Here is a 19,826-nt window from a genome sequence, read left to right on the forward strand (position 1 = left end):
TCGTATTCTCAGTGCAATGGAATATCATCAACTAGTTTGCATTGCTCGACCTCTCCGAGTAGTTTTTGGTCCCAAAAGAAACTGGCTTACCCACACTTTTTCCTTCTCTTCTCCGCCCCTTTCCTCCTCCTCTTCTCCTCTTCTTCTTCACTTTCTCGCTTCTCTCTTCTTTTTTCTTTCCTCCACTCTCGCATCCAACCTTGGCTGCTCGGCCATCTCTATAATTCGATTTCCTTTTTTCTCTTTTTTTGACATAACTGAAAAAAAAAAAGGTAATATCCATAATTCCATCCCCTTTGGTCCCTTGCAAATCTGCTACAATCTGCACAATTCAATCTCCGCCATCTTTTTCCCAGTGAGAAAGCACAGAGAGAGAGAGAAAGCACAGAGAGAGAGAGAGCCACTTCAATTTCTGCCCCTCCCCCTCCTTCAATTTTTCTTCAACACGCCATACCCCTCGATTGATCCACTCAGTACATTGTCTCCTTTCGTGTGATTAATTTTGTATTGTACTTCGGGTCACTCTGTTCTGTCTCGTGTTGGTCTTGTTCATCTGTGGTTGACGCACTCCTTGACTTCCCTTCTGCTCCCCCCCCCCCCACTTTACAGTGCGCTGCCACTGTTTCTATATGCGAACACACCAGCCCATTCTTCTGATCTCTTTAACTTCCCTTCTCTTTTTTCTTTTTTTTTCTTTTCTTTTCTTCTTTCTTCTGTTTATTGTCGGTGGTCACACAGAGTAAGCTACTTGCTTATTCACTTTTGCTTGCTACGTATGCTCACTGCAGCCACTGTCCCCTTCCCCGCGCTGGCACTTTTTATACCTGTCGAGATTTCAGATCTGGATTGTTCGCCCAGCCACAGTCACTGTCCCCCTTTCACTTGTCCCTTCTCTTTCACTCTACAAGTCGAGCTTATAGCTTTCATCGCCCTTGTAACTCGCCTGCGCCTCACGTTGAATCCAAGTCATTCGAGACTTGAACGGGGTCTGACGAATACTGGTTCATTGCGTCAATAGTACCTCTCACCTGCCCACTGATGAACATCCGATGACCAACAAGTAACCCTGACTTTGTTTGCCACCCACTGACTATTGCCATTTATTGATATTGCACTATTCTACACAACTCTCGAATCGAAGAAAACCCCCCATGCTAACGTCGCCTTGCAGATCTCGACAAATTTCCTCCAGATCGAGTCGACCTCATCCCTGCCACCTGTGACGATACGATCCGCACAGACAACGTCCAATCATCCCAACATCCCTTAGTCCTCTTCATCATCCTCAGTACACGACGAGATGGCCCCGACAGACCCCAAAAAGGTGGAAGAGCCCGTGCGTCCACTCCACCCCCCTCATCTCTGTCGACCCAGATGAATATCACTAACACATGGCTGAAGGCGGCCCCACCTGAACTCTCCGATGTCAAAGACCTTATTGATGAGAGCACATTCGAGCAGATCCTAGAGATGGACGATGATGACGATCGCGATTTTAGCAAAGGCATCGTCTATGGGTTCTTTGATCAGGCACAAAACACCTTCGATCAGATAGAGAAAGCAATGTAAGCTCTCCAATAGCTTTTTGCAGGATCCCCGTGCAGGTCGATCAAATGGTATGCATTTTGCTCACATCTTGCAGTGCGAATAAGAAGCTAGAGGAGCTGTCACAGCTCGGTCATTTCCTAAAGGGATCGTCCGCTACACTGGGTCTCACGAACGTTAAGGACGGATGCGAAAAGATCCAACATTTTGGCGCCGGCAAAGACGAGTCCGGCACCATCGATGAACCAGATGAGAGCGTTTCGCTGAAGAATATCGATAACACCCTGAAGGAGGTTAAGGTTGAGTACGCCAAGATTGAGAAGTTCCTGCGCCGATTCTACGGAGAGGAGGTTAAGGACGAGCCCGAGGCCAAGGAAGAAAAGAAGGAGGAGAAGAAGGACGCAGAGAAGAAGGACGCAGAGAAGAAGGAAGAAAAGAAGGACGTGGAGAAAAAGGAGGAAAAGAAGGAAGGAGCTTCTAAGGAGGAGTCGAAGAAATAGACCTTGCTCAACTCGGCCAAGCTCAGTGATAGCTTCTTCGTCGGCTTGATTCGATCCAATCCGGACCGGATCTGGATAAAGCAGGCCTCTACACATTTCAAGCTCCGTTTACATTTTCTGTTCGAGGTTTTTCTTTTTTTTTTTCAATCTTCTTCTTTTTTAGCGACGGATGGAGCATTGCAATGGCCTTTCTTTATTCCATCTTTTCCATTCACCTCTTTCATTCCACGGCCTTTGATCTCTCCTTTACCCCTTTTCATTCCATCGCTTCGCTCTCCGCAGTACATACACATCCTACCCTCCCCTATTCCCGTCAGACACCGATGGTAACGACCAGCCGATGACTATATCTGTCTCGGTTGATCTGAGATTCGACACTTCAGTTACAATACCCAATTGAAGAATAACGGAATCAGCTTCACCTGCAGATCATGGTTGTTGCTCAATCTCAATTCGTATTGTATTGTATCCAGTACCTCAATAATATCCGGACTGTAAACGTGCGAATCGGACACCGCGGGAGGCCATTCTTAGGTTGGTATATCAAGAATCTTCGCTGGCAAGTAGATGAAGTCAAGTACTCAACTGGTAGTTGAGAAGGTATGAATGCAAGTATAATAGCTCGAAGACAGCGAGGTCATCAAAACTCTACTTGATCACTTCCGTTCGTATCATGCCAATAGCAAACCATGTTAAATAAAACCGTCGATCCACCTTGATCAAATTCGTGGCTTGGTTCTAGCCAAACCAAGCAATAGGAGTCCAAGCTCTTCATACTGTAAATTTTGTTGAAAGCTGGGGTTCGAGATTTCAACTTTATGATCTGATTCCAGGACTGCTCCAATTCATAATCCGCGAGTACTGAGTAGGTACTGGGAAGCTAATAGGTCAAGATTCAAGATAAATTTCAGGCTTGAAGTATGCGTGATTTAGTGTTTCTGTTTTGAACCGGTGATTCGAGGATAATAGTTCAGGTTCATGACTAGTAGAGGGTCCTAATTCCCTTTAAAACAGGGTATGTCAAACTGTGAATTCCTGGTGTGAATTGAAGAGAACTCTAGATATTCGTAGTTTCTCCTTTGATTTCGAGGATTATGAACCGCTGCATTCTCAGAAAGTGATATTTGAATACTAATTTAACCAGTGATTAATATCGTGTAAGGAGTAGTTAAGCTGAAATAGCCATCATCACTAATTCAACTTATGAGAACCATTGTCCGGGGGTTATACGGTTTTCCAACTTGAACCTCGAAAAGGGACACCCACGATAGTCAGTGCTAGAGGGATCTCTGCTTCTGGAGACATGGAGGAAGCTAGTAAGGTTAGTACTTCCAAGCTCTGGTCAAATTTCCTAGATGAATTGCTTTTTGAGACCAGTTAGAGTGCATTAGTCCATGGATGTTGATGGTGTTAACAAGGAATAATCGGAGCATGTGAAATACTGAAATAAATACTCCTTCAACCCCAAAGAGATTCACCTCAAACCTCCACCCATAGGCCCTCACATATACTCCGAGTAACGTAATCCATTCCGAAATCCAAACTCGTACTCGTTTGACCTCTCTCTCTCTCTATGTAACTTCGGCCGATGCCCCACCGTCACAAGGCTCGGCTAGTAGTCTCCTTTTCTGGCAGACTTGACGTCCGTAAATATGGGTAAGAGTGGATACCACGTTGAGACTGGAATTTGAGAATATTCCTACAAGTGTTCCTGAATTTTACCACGGACCCCCCCCCCCCCTCCCTTCTAATTACATACAAACAGGTGGATATTCCGCTTGGATTCCGGGCTTCCGCGCGGTCTATACTCCATCTACGCCCGGTCCGCATCTGTAGATGCTGGTGGGCCGATCGGCGGGTTCGTTGTTCCAGAGTTAGATATTCCTAATTTCCTAATGTGATGAACGGTATGACCAGGCTCTTGTTTTGTCCGGTGTATTTGCTCTTTGTAAAGGCTAAAGTACTCCGTACGGAGGATGAGGTTGATAGAAATAGCTGAGATGAGCTATTGATATCGGGATGTCTAGTTCATGCAAGGCACGCGGAGACTTGCCTAATCGGGATAGAATATTCAGCTTACTAGTAATGAGATCCAAGTTGACGGAACATTTCATCATGTACATTGGTGGTAATAATTGATTGTTTGACAGACGTTATGCATGGCGTACGTACTATGTACATAATACTAGCATTTTTAAAATGGCGGATCAACATGGATTGAATGATCCCAGGGATTCCTCCCCTGAGACCAACTAGTCTGCCTGACGAAAAGGCTGGTCACTGTGTGATGTTCCAGATCGACCATCCATTCGTTCTTCAGTCACATGCCACTGCACCTCCTTAACAATATGAGATTGACTAGTCGTGCTATCAGCATTTTCCGCCAAGGCAATGTCATCATGTAAACGACTGAGACCCTGCTTGCGCCGACTGCGCGACATAGTACCGGAGCTGTATTCTCGGAAATATTTTCGACTGCTTTCACCGACCCAGGATGGGGAGTAATGGCGTAGAAATTGTCGGAGGAAGGGAAGACATGGACAAATGATAATTAGGTTGGCTTCGACGTAGCTGTAGATACGAATGTGAGCATGTGAATCATCGAGGAGTACTGATAGAAGGCTTAGGATTACTTACATCCATAGCTGCGATGGAGCTAGCTGGTATGTCACGTCGGTTGCTTTTAAATAGGTGATTAGGGTTGTGAGTCGTAGAATACTTGTGATCAGTGTCCTATACGAGTCCCAGTCAGCTTGATATTCAACCCCTATGGTTTTTGAAACAACTACTACCCATTAGGTAGCAAGTCAGTGGTACAATACTTACGCGCAACCAACCACAAACATTCCAAGTAGACCAATTTTCTGGATACGCGGCATCTGTAGACCCAGAACAAGAGGAACAGGAAACAAAATGAGTGCTATATCGGTAATGATATTTGTGACTGCCGTCGCAATGTACAGGCCGTTGCGATTGACACAATAGCCAGTTGTAATGGAAGCGTTCCAGCTTCTTTCAATCGGATTGCACGCAAAGATTAAGGCAAAGACGATTGCTATGCTATATCCGCAGACGACGGCTGAAATTGTGTGAAGAGTCCACACATAAAGTGTCTGTTTGTTCACGATTCGGTGGTAAAGAATTATAAGGCCTACTTTGGCGAACGCCAGGGCTGGGACGTAGATTACTGCGGCGGCAAGCAGAACCTAGCGAGAATATAGTTAGTCTGCGTTTAGTATTATAGCTCGACTATTTCTTCCCAGGTACGTACCTTTTGGAAGACGGTGAACATGTCTGGAGTCACGTTCCATAAGTGAATCCCAATTCCACCAAAACGATAGCCGTCTGCGATTTGTTGTTAAAAGACCAAGTTGCCGGTTTATATAAAAGAGAGGTATCACGTACGTATGCATACGGCTTGCGTTGCCACGGAGAATACCTGCATGAGAATGTAAGTCACTGAAGAGCCATTTGTTGTGCAGGTCGCCTACCCAAGCAATTACTATTGATACTATTATACAAAAATTAAGGGAATTAGCAATATATCTAGTAGCGTAACTTGGATAGGTATCGACAAACCATCATCCCATCCAAACTTCGACAATAGACAGGCTCGAGTGAATACTCGCATAGCCAAGAATAAAGTGCTAAGCGTCAATCCGACGCCCACAATGACCAAATCTGTCTTGTATTTCCACGGATGGGAGTAATCGAAATCAGGCGTGATCCCAGGCGGGGGAGGAGCTACACCTACTTGCTCCCCCATTGTATAGAAAGAATAATGACGTGTGAATCAACTGTTGAAAACAAAATCATCCATTGAAGTATTGGGTCAGAGTTATCCGGAGTACATAGATTTTTAGGGCTGCTGTCACGACTTGTTATTTTGAAAAGACCTCCGCGGGACCGGTCTTTACTTCTTTCCAAAGTTCAGCCATGTGGAGGCTTAAATGCGCTTTGGCCCACGTTCATGCCGATTGTTTTGGATCGGAACATGTGGACGATGCATCTCTAGTGCATCCTTCGGGTAGCTCATCGGGGATAACGCTGCGTTACAGGAGAAATTCAATGTGGAATAAATGCTCCGGACAAGTAATTGTCATGAGACAGCAGGGCTGAGATTGAGAACAATGGTCATTATTTTCGAGAGCTCTGGAATGGGAATTTTCAGATTTTACTTCAGCAGTATGGGAATATAACCAATAGTATTGGTCGGCCTTGCAAACAGTAAGGCTTTAGACAACTAAGAATATTCTTCCAAAGCTATTGTATCTACTGTTCATTACAATTGTATTTAAGAAGCACGGATACAGCCCGTACGGATACCTTGTAGTAAACTCCATAAAGAACTATCAATGACAAAGGCATGCTTGCTTATATTCAGGAGACCGGACTTTTCATTCCGAGCCCTAGGTTGTTCTCCATTTCCCAAAACCAACTTGATCGCCATTCTTTCTGGGGGCAAAAAACCCCGTCTCCGCAATGAGTAGCATCTAGATGTCGGCGGATTCCCCGAGTCAAGGGATAACAACACCATATTTCATAAGGACTGAGGAATATTAGCGCCCGTTGACTACGGAGTACTAACTTCCAAATGCCTTATTTTTGAGTGTAAACTCTTAAAACACAAAAGTCGATTACATCCTACAGAATCCCTGTCGACTCGCAGAACAAAAATTTTGGAGATGGAGGGGGCCAAAGAGTCGTTATGGCCCGTGGTGGGTCAGAAGGATTCATACTAGCGGATCTCTATTTCATTAAGACGACTAAGCTCCACGCCAGCGTTGCTCGTACATTAGTCGGTACTAGTACGAGCCGGGTACTCGCTAGAGAGAGAATGTATGCGATTTCGGAATGCAAGTTTGCTGAGCTAAAAGCAGCAAAAAGTTAATTGTTCCCATCCCTGCAAAGGAATACGAGGTAGGACAAGAACAACACTTCGTGATGCTGGCTCTAAATAACCTCAAAATCGGGGTCTTCCTCGGCCTTGCAGCAATTGCCCCCGCAATTGGAGCGTCTGAGAGCTCTTCCTGCCGCTGTCTCCCTGGAGATGATTGCTGGCCGTCGGTCTCAACCTGGAATGCATTCAATCAGTCTGTAGGCGGACGTCTTGTGGCTACTGTTCCTCTCGCAACACCCTGCCATGTCCCCTCATACAATGAGGAGGAATGTGCAGCCTTGAAGAAGAGCTGGGAATTACCAGAAGAGCAGTGAGTTTTTGGCCCAGTATATTGCGCGGATGACTGTAGCTAACCCGCCTCAGTTATGATTCCTCGTCCTCTTTCATGGCCCCTTTCTTCACGAATGGGACATGCGATCCATACCACCCCGTCTCCAAACCATGCACCCTTGGCAACTTCGTTCGATATGCAGTCAATGTCTCTTCGCCCGTACATGTCGCTAAGACATTGAAGTTTGCCAGCAAGCACAACATTCGCTTCATCATCCGCAACACCGGCCATGAGTATGATTTCCCCCACAGAAATTCGAATTCAAACATAACTGATACCTTTGAAGCTATAACGGAAAGTCTACAGGTGCCGGTGCCCTCTCGGTTTGGACTCACCATCTCAAAGATATTGAGTTCAAGGATTGGAAGTCCGAGTCTTACACTGGAAAGGCTGCTAAGCTTGGCGCCGGTGTCCAAGGATTCGAAGCTTATGAAGCAGCACACAAGCGTGGTCTTCGCATGGTTGGCGGAGAGTGTCCTACCGTCGGCATTGCGGGTGGATATAGCCAAGGAGGTGGCCATTCTTCTCTGGCTTCGAAGCACGGACTTGGTGCAGACCAGGTTCTTGAATGGGAGGTTATTGACGGTACTGGTCGATTCCTCACCGCGAACCGTACTCACAACTCTGATCTTTATTGGGCTCTGACTGGCGGCGGCGGTGGCACTTATGGTGTTGTTTGGTCGATGACCTCCAAAGCTCATCAAGATAGCCACGTGTCCGGTTTCAACCTCACTTTCACTACTGATGGCATTTCTGACGACACTTTCTATAAGGCCGTCGAGCTCTACAACGCCCACCTTCCCACTATTGTAGATGCGGGTGTGATGAGTCTGAATTTCCTGACCAACACTTCTTTCTCGCTTTCTCCCATGACCGCACCTGGTCTTACTCTGAAGGAGCTCAAGAAACTCATTAAGCCAGTCCTCGACGGATTCGACAAACTTGGTATCAAGTATCAGTCGCACGGGGAAGAATTCAGCAACTATCTCGACCAATTTAATGCCCAGACCCCACTGGTCACAATTGCCGTCGCTCAGTATGGTAGCTGGCTTCTTCCTCGCTCGCTTGTCGAATCTCCCAAGTCCAGACACGACGTCACCAAGGCTGCTCGAACTGTGCTTTCCAATGGTGCCGTCTTCACCACTGTCGGCCTCAAGGTAACAAAAGATGTCACCGGAGATATTTACAACTCTGTGAACCCGGCTTGGCGTAGCGCAATTGCTCACGTCCTCATGTCTACGCCTTGGGAGTGGAACAAGCCTGAGAAGATGCTCGAGCAGCAAAAATTGATGACCGATGTCTTGGTTCCTAGCTGGAGCAAGATTGCTCCTGAGTCAGGAGCCTATCTTAATGAGGTATGTCATGCAGCTCTATGAGCGAATTAATCATACTATATGAGGCAAGCTAATTTTCGCATCTAGGCTGATTTCCGCCAGCCTGACTTCAAGAAGGTCTTCTATGGTGATAACTACAACAAGCTGCGTGCTATCAAAGCCAAGTATGACCCTCATCACTTATTCTATGGTGTGACTGCTGTTGGCTCTGATGAATGGACTGTCTCGGAGAGTGGACGTATGTGCAGAGTTTCTCCTCGCGATTAGGTCACATCTGTTGGCGCTTTTGGAAAAGGCCAATAGATTCTTAGTATATATATTCCAAGATACATATTACGATCGAATCTCACTGACAGGGAGATCTTTACTTTCTCTATACTGCGATTGAGCGGGGATCTTTTTAAAATAGACTCGGAATGCATTCTAATATTGGACTTCTGACTTTGCGTTTACAATAGTATCATACCATGATGCCTATCCAAATCTTTGAATATACATATGTTAAAAGTTTTGAACACGTACTACTGCATACTGGCGAAGTTTCCATGTAGCAATGCCATCGACTCTATCTACCGTGGGCCCTCCCGCAGCTGGATTCGTAAACAATCATCCCGAATGTATTTTCCATAAAATGTACTATGCGCCACTGTCTGCCCTAAAGAACGAAGCCGTTCTTACATCTGCTGTGACTCTACCTATGATATGTCCTGACAAAGGGAGAGAATTCGAGTGATCCAACAAGCAAAACCTTGATAGAAAACCACCAATCCCCCCCCCAAAAAAAACAAGTATAGGATTAATCCAAGAGCTTCAAATTGAATCTTCCCACTTCAAGTTCTCATCGATGAAGGGGTCGTGCATCCAACCGCTTCCGTAGCCGCAGTTGTACGCAGGAATAGGGCAATTCAAAACGGGGATATCGGGAACCCGCATATTCGGGCTGGATGTTGGTGGAGGGCCGTGCCAAATTCAAGTCTCCAGTGATCAAAATTCGAATAATTTGTCTTCTCTATCCACGGAGGTATATGGCCATTTTGACTTCAAGTTCGTATAATAGACGATGGAAATGTTCTTGGGGAGATCTATATTCGATTGATCCGTTAAGTCGATGGTGGGTAGATCTCTCTAAGAGGGCGCGGATGCGTGCATGGTTGGAAACAGGGACACGCGAGGTATCGTCTCTAACTTTTTCCCTTCTCCAGAACGCCCGATGGCGATAGGATGGTGACGGGTAACAAAAAGCTCCGATTAGCACTCTCGCCCCTGCGTTACCTTCTCACCACTGCTTGCTTCATCTTTTCTATCTATGGATGTACAAGCCAATCCCCAACATTTTCCGAACTGCCAAGGTGTCGAGGATAGAGACGCGAAGAGTACTATATTTGTTGTACTCTCAAATTTAATATGCTCAAGTGTTCTTAGTAGATACCCATCGACTAGGAACAGTTGATTATGGCCCAGGCCCCCAAAATGTACATATACTAGCGATTACACAAGCGAGGGACTTGCATTCCCCGGATTGCATGTTCAAGCTAAATTTACGAGATCCTCCGCGGATATGATTCCGAAGCGGAGATGCAAGTAGGCTGGCCGTTTTTTCCTATTGCGAGATTAAAATATTGAATATAGGCCCGGGAAACGGTCTGATGCGTCACACGGCATGGCCAACGAGTCCTTCTTTTTGCCGAGCCGCGGACCCATACAGAAAACATCCTTATGCTGGGATGTTCTCGACACTTACTGCCTTTGAATATGGGTGATGTGAAAGTCTTATGCACCATTACACCGACTGCTTGGTGTGTCATGAGTACTAGTAACTGATATCATGTTTGGGACTTCTGTGAATGAGTTCTATGACTTGGCCAGCCAATAGCCAACATTTGTTATGTCTTTATTTGAAAAGGATTGGTCTGAGCTGTCAACGGATACTTGCTTAAGTGAGCATTGGCTATCATCCTCCCCGTGTTGAGGTCGTCCTGCATCCCTTAAAATCGGCTTCGCCGGATATCCAAACCGAGGTCGAGTGCCCGTATGCACTCACTGCATATACTGCATATACTAACCACACTTCTTTGGTCTAATGTAGTTTTTTCATTGTCTCAGATGCTAGACTCGATCTCGGAGTTACCTTCGAGTGGCCGAATATCGATACTCAGTCCCTCGACCCCGGGTTTTAGCTGATGGTGTTTGCTGTCGGCTTCATATTCCATGAAAGATATGAGAAAATAAAAACAAACAAGCCAAAAAAAAATTTCTTTGCCACGGCCATGCCCCGAATTTGTATTTATTGTGGTATTATCGAATATCATCAAACGTACTACGGCCCGTACCTTATTTTCCCGGCAAGATGTACAGAAGCAAGCATTTTGAACTGGAAGCCAGGGAAATGCCAATTTGCTATTGAGATATCAATCGCATTTGAGGTCAGCAATTTTTAGAATGTATCATGGTCGAATACTTCGAGGTGATTTTGAGATGGGTGAAGGGACAAATTGTACTACCCAAGATGCACAGCAACATAGACCAATATTGCAGAAGCATCAAAGCATGATACCATGGATGATAGCAATTCATAATAATACAGTAAAGTAGAAAGGTAGAAAAGAGGTTCATACCAAGGGATCTGCTTGTTTGAAATCGCCTCCCCGGTCCTTGTCTGTGAATGTGATCTGTTGTTGTGTTACTATTTCTCGTTCAATCTAGTACTAGTAGATATCAAATCGCGAACCGAGTAAATTCCCGTCCGCGTGTCTCGGGGACACATGGACTCTGGCCTTCCCCTACCAACAGAAATCGTTGGGCAATGCCAGTAGGTGTCGGCTTTGTCTAACCCTGAAATCTCGCCTACCCACTTGGCTTGCACATTGCCTCACTGCTTGATTGTTCACCCTTTGCCCGTTCGCTCTGCCCTATCCCGCTACAGACAAGATCTGATTGCATTCGATCCTGAAAGAGGAATTTCGCGCAAGCTCGGAGCAACTGCCATTCAGGGTGTTGCTGTTGGGGGGTTTGTTGGAAGTTTCTTTCGTTTGAAATCATTTCTATAAAGGTGCCAAAGGTCTTCATTCAAGCCTGGTCATTTGAAAGGCAGAAGATCATTCTTGACATATCGTAACGACACCTATTATTTCACCGAACTGAAGCACCATTCTCAGTCGTCAGCAAGGTTTCACGCCTAGCCCTCTGTCAGCGGAACAAGACGCACAGCATCGCCACAAAGTCTTAGAACTGGCCATCAGACAATCGACTCACTTGCCACACCAGGAATATCGCGATGTCACCAGTTGGACCGCGAGTTTCAAAGGAGGAATTTATGCTGGCACTGGGGCTGAACCCACATGATGCACAACATGAACAGTATTACCGAGCCATGCGAGTAAGTGACCTCTCTCGAGCTCCGACATTTAGCCGACCTGTTCCCTAAAGGGAAGTATATCTAACGTTCAACAGGACGAAGCAATTATGGTTTATAACCGTATGAATCAAGATACCTCCCATCTTGTTGACAGTGTGCGCGCCGATCCCAACACCCGACCTCCGTTCTTTTGGCACCATATTCGACCAGACCGACAACGTTGGGCCATTATGCAAATCTGGCGCAATGCAGGTCCTCAGACACGCCCACTTTTCGACCGCGGTGGTACTAATAGCGAGTATGGGCCGAATTGGGTTGCGGGTTGGTTGCTATATAGCGTCTTTCGTTCAAGAGATGTGAGAAATAATCGAAATCGACGGAAGGGGGAGTGTAGTGCTGCAGGAGACGCCGGTAAGAGTCGTCCATTTCTCCTTGAAATTGAGCATTTGATATCGGGCCTAATCTGATGCTATCTCGTGGTAATAGGTGGGAAAACAATGCAGACCGAAGAGACTACGTCGCCGAAGAAAGGTTACTATGATCCAGTACGAAATGGGACACTTTAGGTTGCGAGTTGCAATGATTGTTGTGAAGGGGTTCTAAATTTGCTGTTGATATTGACCGGAAGCGAAGAGGAACAGTGGCTGGGCTAGGTATCAGGTAACAGGAAAAAAAGCAATGCAGATGTTAAAGAAACTTCCCAGACCGAGATATAATGGACTTCAAACTCAATCATCATCCGCGTCTTCTTTGTCATCTTTATCTTTGCTCTTCCCGTCCTTCTCGCCACGTTTCGACCTCAGCACCTCGGTGACCCGTTCATCTTGCTCGTCCGAGCGTTCGTTCCATTCCGCATCATACTCAGCGGCAATGCTCTTGATCTCCCTCCTGAGAGACTTGCCTTCGTCAATTAGGGATTCCCAAAGCTGGAGGTCGACATTGTGCTGCTGGTACAGCTTTCGTTGCCGCGCACTGATTGTAAAATCTAGAGCAGACTTGTACGAGATCTCACGGTTGTGGTATAAGAACCACAGGTAACCACCCATCAGTGTAGACAAACTGACCAAGTACGTCACAGGCTCCATCGTGTCCCATCCAAGATCCGTCTCGAATGTCAATTTGTAAACACTATACCACCAGACAGAGAGAATTCCAAAACCACCAATAGCAACTCGCTGAGCCCCGCGATGCGCAAGTTCGTCACACTTGGCTTTGACATCGGCAATACTTTGGATACGTCGTGATAATTTACGCATCCGCAGTCGTAAAAAATAAGTGCGTTCATTGAAGGATGGTACCGTTACTCGGATTTGACCCAGACCCGCTGGTGCACCCTCGATGGTAACGATGAACTCGCCCGCTCGTGCAGCATCGCGAATGAAGTCTCCGATTTCTGTAGCCTGCGACCACCGAACAAAACGCTCCGGCTCGCCGCCTAATGGGTCCAAGCTGGTATCTGTTTTGCGTGGATAGCTGTATATCTCCGCATCTTCTTCTCGCGAGCGCCGTCGTTGAACCGGGGTTTCACTGCCGTACTCTTTTTCTACTGCTACACGATGAGATTTATCGGTGTCGAGAGCATCGATTCTCTTCCTTGGTTTGATAGCGTTATCCTCATGTTGGAGTGCGATGAATGATATGGCTGGTGGACGAAGTTTTTCGAGCTTGCCCTCAATGGGAGGGATTTCGGACTGTATCAATCTCTCAAGATAAGACAATGGCTGCTGGGGGTGAACAAGGATGGCTATGGGCTCAATTCCTGGAGGTTGTTAGGGCAATTGATCGGAATATACGGTAAATAAGCCACGATACGAAAGACACTAACATACCTTTATCACTATCAATGCAGTCCACCGTCGTTAGGGGAATAATGAGCTTAAATAACCGTGATGGTGTTGTCAACATTTTGCCTATTCGTGTCAGTTATTATGAGTTCGCAGCTTATTCGAGGTTGCTCACCTTTGGTCATATCTTCAGGCCATTTTTTATCCTGGCTTTCCGTCGAGGGTTTCTGTCCCCTTTTGTCGAGCACATTTCGCGACGAGCCATTCGCTCCTCGGGAACTCTGCTCCTCCATGGCTTCTAGTACCTCCTCTGTCCTTTCATTGTCCCCTATCCTTTCCACGTAGTTTGCCTTCTTGAAATATCGGGCTTGTTGGCATCCTGCGAGCAGAGGCACACTCAATCCAGCTCTCCTTGTCCGTGAATGTCCCAAAAGAAGACCTCCAGTATTGCTGCCGTAAATACCGTGTCTGTTTCCAGAGGAGATTCGCCGGAGGCCGTGATAGGAGGCCATTGAGCCAGCTGTGCCAAACAGAGGCTTCATCATCGCACCTCTGTGAGCCAGGGAGTCTCGTCCCGCCGACAAAAGGGACATACAGCCCTTCGTGGGAGGATGCATGTCAAGGATGTGTGTGAGAAGGAGTTTCGCAGAGGGTTGGCTGTGTCGTCTCTATGAACGCTTGTTTGAATTGTTAGAAGAAGGGAGCATTGTGGTGGAAAGCAGGCGGACATTAGGACGCGATCAACTCATGACGCATGTGTCAGGGGATTTGTGGGGACACTCTGGAGAAGATCAAGGCCGGAAGACAATCTCGCTGGGCATCGAACATGAGCAAATCCAAGCTTCCTGGGCGGTTTGCCTGGCTGGACGCGCTTGGGTTGACGTCATTGTGGCGCTGTTTCGTGGCGGTGAACGATCTTGCCCTAACTCGGACATTTAATATAGAAACACAACAGATTGAATATAGCGTACTATGTAAAATTAGTATAACTATATCCCTCGCTTAGTCGTGTAAGAATTAAAATTTGAATCCAAATATCATGTCCGCAGGTCTTGCAATCTCATCAGCAGAATCCGGTTTGGAGAAAGACCTGGTGCATGAGCCTGCAGAGTGAAACACGTCTACTGGTAAGACGCTATCTGACAAGTCAGTGTACTTCTTGGGTAATACGATATTACCTTACTTCTTTCACATATATGCCTCACCGCCGGTACCCTCCAGTAGATATTTGCTTGTTCGCCAGTGAGGTCAGCTTCATGTTGTACAGTATACTAGAACTCCACTATGATAATTAATGTGGAGTTCGAATCCTGGGGGCCTAAATCAAGCCATTCATAAGTGTTGCCTAAGACAGTTGCAGTTCCTATGCAGTACTAAGCCGAAGTATATCAAGACTGGTAAGCTGTTCGTATAAACTACATCGGAGTTCGAAACCAATTACTCGAAACGGTATGCAGGATGCTTTCTCCAAAATGCTTAGCAAAGTGGGGCTGCTTCAAGCCCTCCAGGCCTCCCCCAGTTCGCGATGATTCCCTAATTTGGCGTGGTAAGTTTGGCTGATTGGATTAAATTCGAGTATACGGGGTAGTTTATTTTTGCTTCGAGTCGTTTTTAGCTTTGAGTGTAAGCTGAGCCCCTTTAATCTACTTCTACAATTTTGGTATTCTAGTAGTATAAAATGGACCCATATTCTACTCATATTCGTAGCATGAATACCGTTCATATCTCCTCAGCGAAAGTCAACAGATATTCTGGCTTTCACATAAGTTTTGAAATATGATAAGCGCAGCATTTCGCTTTATTTTTCTGTCGACTTTGTCGATCTACGGCTCCGCCAATCCTCTCCACAAGTCCCCTCCCAAAGTCGACCTTGGCGGCCCAAGTAAAGTTCGCTTCGAAGGAACATCTTCTAATGGAATCGAATCATTTTTGAACATTCGCTTCGCCGAAAACACCTCGGGTCATAACCGCTTCGCTGCACCTAAGCCCTATCGTTATCTTCCAGGCTCTGTGGTGAATGCATCTCATCCAGGTGCCGCTTGTCCACAGCAGAAGGTTCCAATTGCAGGTCTGGAAGTTTTTGACAATGTAACGCATATCTCTGAAGATTGCCTCACACTGCGTGTGGATCGACCCGCAAAAACATCAAATAGAGATAAGCTCCCTGTCATGGTTTTCATTTACGGCGGCGGACAATCCATCGGCCAAATCTATGATTCTGCTTATGATCCAACTGGATTGATCACTTCAGCTGAGACAAAAGGAACTCCAGTCCTTTATGTCGCAATGAATTATCGCATCGGAATCTTTGGTTTTGCTGCCACCCAGGCACTGAACGAAACTAAGTCTTTAAATGCGGGGCTTCTTGATCAACGACTTGCTCTGGAGTGGATACAACAACATATCTCTGCTTTTGGAGGTGATCCCGACAACGTAACAATCTTTGGTGAGAGTGATGGGGCTACCGGAGTTGGCCTCCAGATGACAGCCTATGGTGGTAGGAAAGGAGCTCCTTTCAGGCGAGCCATCATGCAATCAGGCAATGCTGCTGCCGATCCAGGTACTGCCAGTGACAAGTCATCTTTTCATACCGCTGAGTTGATTAAGAAAGTCAACTGTAGCTCTTCTATGAGCAGTGATGAGCTCGCGTGTCTGCGCAAGATTTCTCTTCAGAGTCTACTCCATGCCGCACTTGACTATGAATTCAGCTTTGTTGGATCATTTGGGTTTGACATTTTTATCCCAACAGCACCTTCCGAATTTATTCCGGACAGCCCTTCGAAACTTCTGTCTTCTGGCCGCTTTGCACACGACATTGATATCATCACCGGCTGGACTGAAGATGACCAGTCTTTCTTCACACCATCCACTATCAAGACTGAGGATGATTCTGTACAATACTTGGCCTCCTCTCTACCACACCTGTCCGAGAAAAATACTCAACGCGCCCTCGATCTCTATCCAATCTCATCGTTTTCGGATGATCCAAACGACAACATTTCGGCTCAATATTTTCGCTCGAGCCAGATGTGTAGAGATTATCAGTTCTCTTGCCCGAGCATCCTGCAGGTCCAAATGAATCGAAAGTACTCAAATACAAATACGTCGAACTACCTTTATGTCTTGAACCAGACAATGTTTGCCCCTTTGTTCTCTAAACAGAAAACGTCGTATTTTGGAGTTTCCCACTTCAGTGATATTCCATACGTCTTCAATCAAGCCAAGACTAGGTATTCGTTTGCCGCAACACCACTCGACGTTGAGCTCTCATCAAGGATTAGTGGAAGCTGGTCCTCTTTTGCATCATCCGGAGATCCATCACGAGAAAACGGGACATTGTCTGACTGGTTGGATGCATGGGATAATGCCGGGATCATGGCAAGAATCATTGGCGGTCCCCGTGAAGGTCAGACTGTTAATGTTGACAGCAGAAGTGATTCCTTTGAGGATCTCATGAATAGATGTGCATTTTGGAATTCCCTCGAAGTGCTTTCTCAGATTGGAGTCTAAGGAAGACTTATAGACTGAGTATCTCTTAAAATTCTACACTCCATCTTCCGGTCAGTCTTCGTTCAGCGATTCTATAGCTTGCGTGATATTTCTTAGTAATTAGTAGATGTTATTACAAGAAACTCTTTTAGAGTTCATGTGTGTCTGCAGTATACGATACTTTATAGTCAGCTCGTGCTTCCCCTTCCATGATTTGTCTCGGCGTTGGGTGATCGTCAGGGACCTCCCTGACGATCACCCGCCAGAGGTTCGAGTCTTGGTAAGGATTGGGGCAAGTGTATATCGTATCGCAGATAACGATTCGAGTATATGTCGTAACGCCCTCTCAGTTCATGCACACCATTTGGTTTAAACCCTGCACTTCTGTTATGGGAGCGGTACGAGCTAGAAAGTCAAAAAACACAGAGATTACTATGGTCACTTGATTCAGAGTTAAAAAAAAAAAGAAGAAGAAGCCAAGCCAGAACTTCGTAGTAAAAGTCTCACGCACTACCAATTGTGCTACCCAGGATTCCGAAAAGATTCTCCTGAGGCGGGGCACGATCCCGCAACCTTGAGATTTGCTTCCACTCGACTATCTGGACATGGTAACATTTTTTCGCAAGTTTTGCAAATATCTCCCAATGCTTTTCAACCCTTTCGTTTCTATCACAGTCCGCTGTCTTTTGTCTCAATAGATAAATAAACATTTAGTCCACCACAATGCGAAACCTTAGCAAATCATTTTCTAAAATTTCATCGAATCTTGCCTCTAATTCAGACACGTCCCACTTGCAAGAAAGGAATCGACCATTCAAGGCCTGTCGACGTTTATTGGACTGTGAAGGCATCGATAGCCAAACGCAGAACGCCCCGACTAGATCTGGACTATCAACCAACACTATCATGACGCAGATCAGAAACCGCCCAAAACATGACTCGAAGATGAAAGTAATAAATTGGCGGGAAACTCACACTTTGCCAACCATTCTGGCGCTGTTTTCGAAAACTCACTGCGCAGCCCACCAGGATGCACACTTGCACAGAAAAGCCCTTTGCTTGAGTACTGCTCGTATATCATCTCGACCAGTCGGACCTGGGCTGCCTTGCTCACACAGTAATGGGCATGCGCTAGAGGACCAGATACTGAAGGAGCAGACATTGAACTTATCGCAATGAAACTCATTGCGGCGGAATCTGTTGCGACCAGCAGGGGCAAAAGGTAATGAGCCGCATGAAAAACTCCGATGGTATTCACATTGAAGGCATTCTGATAATCACTTGGAGACTCCTGCACAACATCTGGAATCATTGGACCCGAGTAGCCAGGATTCACAATCACCACATCCAGGCGTGCGTCAAATTCAGTCTTGATGGTTTCCGCGAGAGATTCAACCTGATTTTCGGAGGTGATGTCGCATTCGAAAGTAATCACTTTCGATTTTGCATTTATCGAGCGAATCTCAGTTGCTGTTTCTTCAAGGGCGATACGGGTCCTAGCTGCGAGTATTATACCTGATGCACCCGCTTTGGCATAGGCACGTGCCAGGCCACCTCCGGCTGCACCTCTGCCGCCGATGATACATACAACAAATGGAAAAGGTAGGTCTACTAGCGAAGGGTCAATTGTTTCATATGTGGTCGTATGTATAGTCGGAACAAAGTTGCGGCACTGTTGTGCGTTCTGCTGGCTCTTCGTCGAAGACATATGGAATGAAAGCTTAGATTGGATATTCCAAAGTTATTTCTCTGATACTATCTCTGCTCGGGAAAAGAGACTTTTCAGACTCATAATTGATGAGCTCTCTTCTACTCTTTTATTCCTTTACTGTTGATTGCGCGGGGATTGGATCGGAAATAGTCGGACTTATTCGTCCAGTCGGACTTAATATACTCGGACGGAGAGCATAACAGGTGGCTATACAAGTATAGAGATTATCGAGCAAATTTGACCATATTGAGTTGGCCCCGGAATATGATATCCTTAAAATTTCATAGTACTTTGGGAATTTGTGATCGAAAAGGTTTAAAGAGGGCCGTATTAGGAGGTAGTAGTATTTGTCTTTCTAACTGATGTCAATCGGAGGTTGAGTATTCAAGCCGTGGGTAAATGAATCTGGCTCATATTATCAGTAATTATCCCGATTTTCTAGTTCTAGGCCGGCTGGCCCAATGGCAAGGCGCTTGACTACGAATCAAGAGATTGCAGGTTCGACCCCTGCGTCGGTCAAATCTTTTATTTTTTTTTTTGTATTGTAAAATGCGTCCTGAATTTCACAATTTTTTCCCTTTCAAAATCGCAATCCTTTAATCAGGGCTTGACTCTCTCTCTCATCACTCTAGTCTTGGTGATGAATGCAAATCTGAAGAATTGAGAATACTGCAAGTACTATCATTTCGATGCAAGAGTATTGTTCTAGTCACAAATGACTCATCGGACTTTCGAAAACATACGAGGCTCCCCGAATGACTATTATATATATAGTGACTGCTACTAAAAGTACTATCGATCTACTCCAGGGCTACATTCTACTGAAACCATAATCTCTCTCTCTCTCTCTCTCTCTCTCCACATACTATTGCTTACC

General features: G+C 45.9%; 7 protein-coding genes across 7 annotated transcripts; 4 read left to right on the forward strand and 3 right to left on the reverse strand.

Moving 5' to 3' along the window:
* Window positions 1-1,300: 1,300 nt before the first annotated feature.
* N7469_010392 (Hpt domain-containing protein) lies at window positions 1,301-2,045 on the forward strand (the record flags this gene model as incomplete). Its single annotated transcript, XM_056649297.1, has 3 exons — window positions 1,301-1,336; window positions 1,402-1,565; window positions 1,643-2,045. The coding sequence occupies 3 exons, from the start codon at window positions 1,301-1,303 to the stop codon at window positions 2,043-2,045; spliced, it is 603 nt and encodes a 200-aa protein (XP_056496428.1).
* Window positions 2,046-4,297: 2,252 nt separating this feature from the next.
* On the reverse strand, window positions 4,298-5,811 carry N7469_010393 (uncharacterized protein; the record flags this gene model as incomplete). The annotated part of the gene is made up of 6 exons (XM_056649298.1): window positions 4,298-4,616; window positions 4,683-4,778; window positions 4,872-5,251; window positions 5,317-5,390; window positions 5,461-5,556; window positions 5,625-5,811. The coding sequence occupies 6 exons, from the start codon at window positions 5,809-5,811 to the stop codon at window positions 4,298-4,300; spliced, it is 1,152 nt and encodes a 383-aa protein (XP_056496429.1).
* A 1,178-nt stretch (window positions 5,812-6,989) lies between these two features.
* N7469_010394 (FAD-dependent oxidoreductase) lies at window positions 6,990-8,877 on the forward strand (the record flags this gene model as incomplete). The annotated part of the gene is made up of 4 exons (XM_056649299.1): window positions 6,990-7,255; window positions 7,309-7,509; window positions 7,563-8,631; window positions 8,698-8,877. 4 exons carry the CDS (start codon window positions 6,990-6,992, stop codon window positions 8,875-8,877), a joined length of 1,716 nt encoding a protein of 571 aa, XP_056496430.1.
* A 3,007-nt stretch (window positions 8,878-11,884) lies between these two features.
* N7469_010395 (uncharacterized protein) lies at window positions 11,885-12,531 on the forward strand (the record flags this gene model as incomplete). Its single annotated transcript, XM_056649300.1, has 3 exons — window positions 11,885-11,986; window positions 12,061-12,376; window positions 12,452-12,531. 3 exons carry the CDS (start codon window positions 11,885-11,887, stop codon window positions 12,529-12,531), a joined length of 498 nt encoding a protein of 165 aa, XP_056496431.1.
* A 162-nt stretch (window positions 12,532-12,693) lies between these two features.
* Window positions 12,694-14,261, reverse strand: N7469_010396 (uncharacterized protein; the record flags this gene model as incomplete). Its single annotated transcript, XM_056649301.1, has 3 exons — window positions 12,694-13,724; window positions 13,795-13,875; window positions 13,925-14,261. 3 exons carry the CDS (start codon window positions 14,259-14,261, stop codon window positions 12,694-12,696), a joined length of 1,449 nt encoding a protein of 482 aa, XP_056496432.1.
* Window positions 14,262-15,525: 1,264 nt separating this feature from the next.
* On the forward strand, window positions 15,526-17,259 carry N7469_010397 (carboxylesterase; the record flags this gene model as incomplete). The annotated part of the gene is made up of 1 exon (XM_056649302.1): window positions 15,526-17,259. One exon carries the CDS (start codon window positions 15,526-15,528, stop codon window positions 17,257-17,259), a length of 1,734 nt encoding a protein of 577 aa, XP_056496433.1.
* A 689-nt stretch (window positions 17,260-17,948) lies between these two features.
* N7469_010398 (SDR family NAD(P)-dependent oxidoreductase) lies at window positions 17,949-18,946 on the reverse strand (the record flags this gene model as incomplete). The annotated part of the gene is made up of 2 exons (XM_056649303.1): window positions 17,949-18,139; window positions 18,214-18,946. The coding sequence occupies 2 exons, from the start codon at window positions 18,944-18,946 to the stop codon at window positions 17,949-17,951; spliced, it is 924 nt and encodes a 307-aa protein (XP_056496434.1).
* Between the last annotated feature and the right edge of the window lie 880 nt (window positions 18,947-19,826).

Source organism: Penicillium citrinum, assembly GCF_028827155.1.
Source record: "Penicillium citrinum strain IBT 23319 chromosome Unknown utg000009l:1.0-4274883.0:1.0-4276374.0, whole genome shotgun sequence".
Taxonomy (NCBI): Eukaryota; Fungi; Ascomycota; class Eurotiomycetes; order Eurotiales; family Aspergillaceae; genus Penicillium; species Penicillium citrinum.